A 2,975-nucleotide genomic window follows, 5' to 3' on the forward strand; every position below is an offset into this window, starting at 1 on the left:
TTTTTTTTTCTCAACAGAGAGAAAGTCTTCCGTCTGAAGCCTGTGCTCGATGAACATGTGACCCTCATTAAGGACCTGGCTAAGAGCATCGATGTACGTATAATGCTTTCTTTATTCACGACAGGGGTTTAAGTGGTTTGGTAATGGCGGAGGAGGATAAATTGGACCTATTTTTTTGGGAAAATTGCCTAAAATGCTCATTCAGATATGCACATCATGTTGAATTGCACCTTTTTTTAATGCTTGGATCAACTGTCTGTATTTAGTGGGTCTTTGGTATTTCATATTCACTTCACAATGACAAAATCTTTCACAGTTTGTTAAATCAGAGGTTGATTTCATGTCTGTAGAGCTCAAACCGCTCAAGTGTTTGACTTTGGCGCCATCTGCAGGTCGACTTCTGGAGCCCTGAGAGCGCTGAGGTGGTGGCCATTGACATTGATGTGGACATCCGCGTGCCTGCCATGTACCTGGATATAGTGTACACCACGCTGCAGCAGAGTGACATGGAGCACGAGTAAGTCAACAGAAAAATGTACAAAATAAAAGCATTTTCCACTCAATCAGACACCAAGTTTTATTTTTCGCACAATGTTTTAACACTTGAATCCCTCTTGAGGGTCCTTATTGAGGATCTGCAGTCCGCTGTCGACGGCCAGGCTGACAACAAGCCCTCTCCCAGAGCCCACAGCTACACCAAGTACAACAGCTGGGACAAAGTAAGAGAAAAAAGGTCGCAAACTTCACCCTGAGCAGACTTTTATCTCCTATTCTTATTTTTTTCCCCTTTAATTTCAGGTCCAGTCCTGGATCTCCTCCATTGCCTCATCCAACCTTAATCTGATCAGCAAGCAGGTGATTGGAAACACCTACGAGGGACGCCCCATGACTGTCCTCAAGGTATTTCAAACCCACTATATCAGTCTGCCTTGTGTTGAAAATATTTATATACCATCGATTAGATTTAGCAAATGTTTATGATTACTTTTAACGACAGCTCGGTAAGAAGTCCAGCTCCACTAAGCCCGCCATCTTCATGGACTGTGGTATCCACGCCAGAGAGTGGATCTCTCCTGCTTTCTGTCAGTGGTTTGTCAAGGAGGTAAGGAAGACACCTGGATGGGCATGGCAAGCTTTAACACAGGGGCTTCAGTCGGTTACAGCACAGGATATTTGAACAATCTTTCTCAGGCTCTGTCCACCTACGGCAGTGATTCTCAGATGACCAGCCTGCTCGACCAGATGGATGTCTACGTTCTGCCCGTCTTTAACATTGATGGCTACGACTTCACCCACAAGAGCGTATGTTCCACCTCCAAGCATCAGTTTATAATTTAACCAAATAGTGATAATGCTTTTTTTGTTTATTTTAAAGAATGAGTTAATTTTTTTAATGCATGTCTGACAAGTTTATTTTGTCGGGTTGGGGACTTTAGAACAGGATGTGGAGGAAGACTCGCTCCAGGAAGTCTGGATCCAGCTGCATTGGTGCCGATCCCAACAGGAACTTCGACGCTGGCTGGTGCAGTGAGTGCAACATGTACATGGTTTTATCTTAAAGAAGTACTCCAGCATTTTATATTGCACCTCTGTAGAGATGCAGGGCTTCTGTGAGATAGAATTTACTTTCAGTACCTAGTTTGAGTCACACCCAAGTAACCTTAAGTAGCACTCAGTGGCTCACCAGGTGCAGCGTGCGCCCCATGTACAAAGGCTATGTTCTTGCTGCAGCAGCTGTGGGTTTGACTCTAATCCTTGGTGCTTTGCTGTATGTCATCCCCTCTCTCTCCCCCGTCACACTTAATCTGTTTTATCATAGTAAAGGGAAAAAAAAAAATTCAAAACAGTCTTAAAAAAAAGAAACCTTGAATCCCACTTTTCCAGCAATGCAACTTTAGCATCTTTTATTATGCACATCCTCAAATCTTCATTTACAACATTTCTAACGCAGGTGCTCTGTTACATTTGTGGTCTAAAGTAGAGGTCTTCACACATCCAAAACGACAGACCTGCGTCCTAATAGACCCAGGAAATTTGGGAAATAACACCCAATCTGGTGCATGTCCAAGAGGAGAGACATCTGAGACATTTTCTGTAGCGTCTTTTTCAGTGCAGTGTAGAAGGTGTCCACCTTTCCTCCAACTAATCTGCACTGCTGTTCAAAGTTTTTTCGATCCCAGTTCTTCTAAAATCAACTTGGGTATTTCACATAATGATACAAGGACCTGACTGACTAAATAAAACATGGACCTGAACCTGCAAGTGCCCTGGATCAGGTCTCGGGTCCAAGATTACAGGTAGGCCTATGACGACCATATGAACATATGACCTTATACAGCTGTTTTCACGGGCTGTAAAGTACTTGGCAGGTTAACTGAAGTCCGTATGTACGTTGCGAATGTGTGCCTTTAAGCAAAGTAACAATGAAGAAGAAAAAAAGAAGTGAAAACTGTATGTATCAGTGGTTTTCAACAATGTAATTTTCCTGACAGCCACCGGAGCCTCCAGCAACCCCTGCAGCGACACTTTCTGTGGGTACAAACCTGAGTCCGAGATCGAGGTCAAGAATGTTGCCGACTTCATCCGTAGGAACAAGTCCACCATCAAGGCCTACATCACCATCCACTCCTACTCCCAGCTGCTTCTCTTCCCCTACTCCTACACCTTTGAGCTGGCTGCCCACCACAGCGAGCTGGTAAGTAATTTTAATCTGTCGTAAATGCTATATTGCGCATACAGTACAGCTGAATAAGTACAGTGACTATATTAACATGCTTAGTCAGTCACAAATACTGTATAATTACTCATCATAGCAGTGTCACATGTATCGCTATCGTGCGGCAGCCTTTTATACAGGCTTTCATGGAAATGTGCTTGGGAACGCAATAACAATAGATTAACTGAATCAGACGTAGACGTGTTACATTCTGGATCATTCTGGCTTTTTATTTCATGATCAGCAGACAAGTATCAAA

General features: G+C 43.4%; 1 protein-coding gene across 1 annotated transcript; it reads left to right on the forward strand.

Moving 5' to 3' along the window:
• Positions 1-6: 6 nt before the first annotated feature.
• Positions 7-2,695, forward strand: LOC121963515 (carboxypeptidase B-like; the record flags this gene model as incomplete). Its single annotated transcript, XM_042513801.1, has 8 exons — positions 7-93; positions 393-517; positions 620-719; positions 799-900; positions 998-1,102; positions 1,192-1,302; positions 1,437-1,527; positions 2,493-2,695. Coding segments are annotated over 8 exons (924 nt in total), but the record flags the coding sequence as incomplete, so codon positions are not given.
• Positions 2,696-2,975: the final 280 nt, after the last annotated feature.

The sequence above is a fragment of the Plectropomus leopardus genome, unplaced genomic scaffold, assembly GCF_008729295.1.
Source record: "Plectropomus leopardus isolate mb unplaced genomic scaffold, YSFRI_Pleo_2.0 unplaced_scaffold11520, whole genome shotgun sequence".
Lineage (NCBI taxonomy): Eukaryota > Metazoa > Chordata > Actinopteri > Perciformes > Serranidae > Plectropomus > Plectropomus leopardus.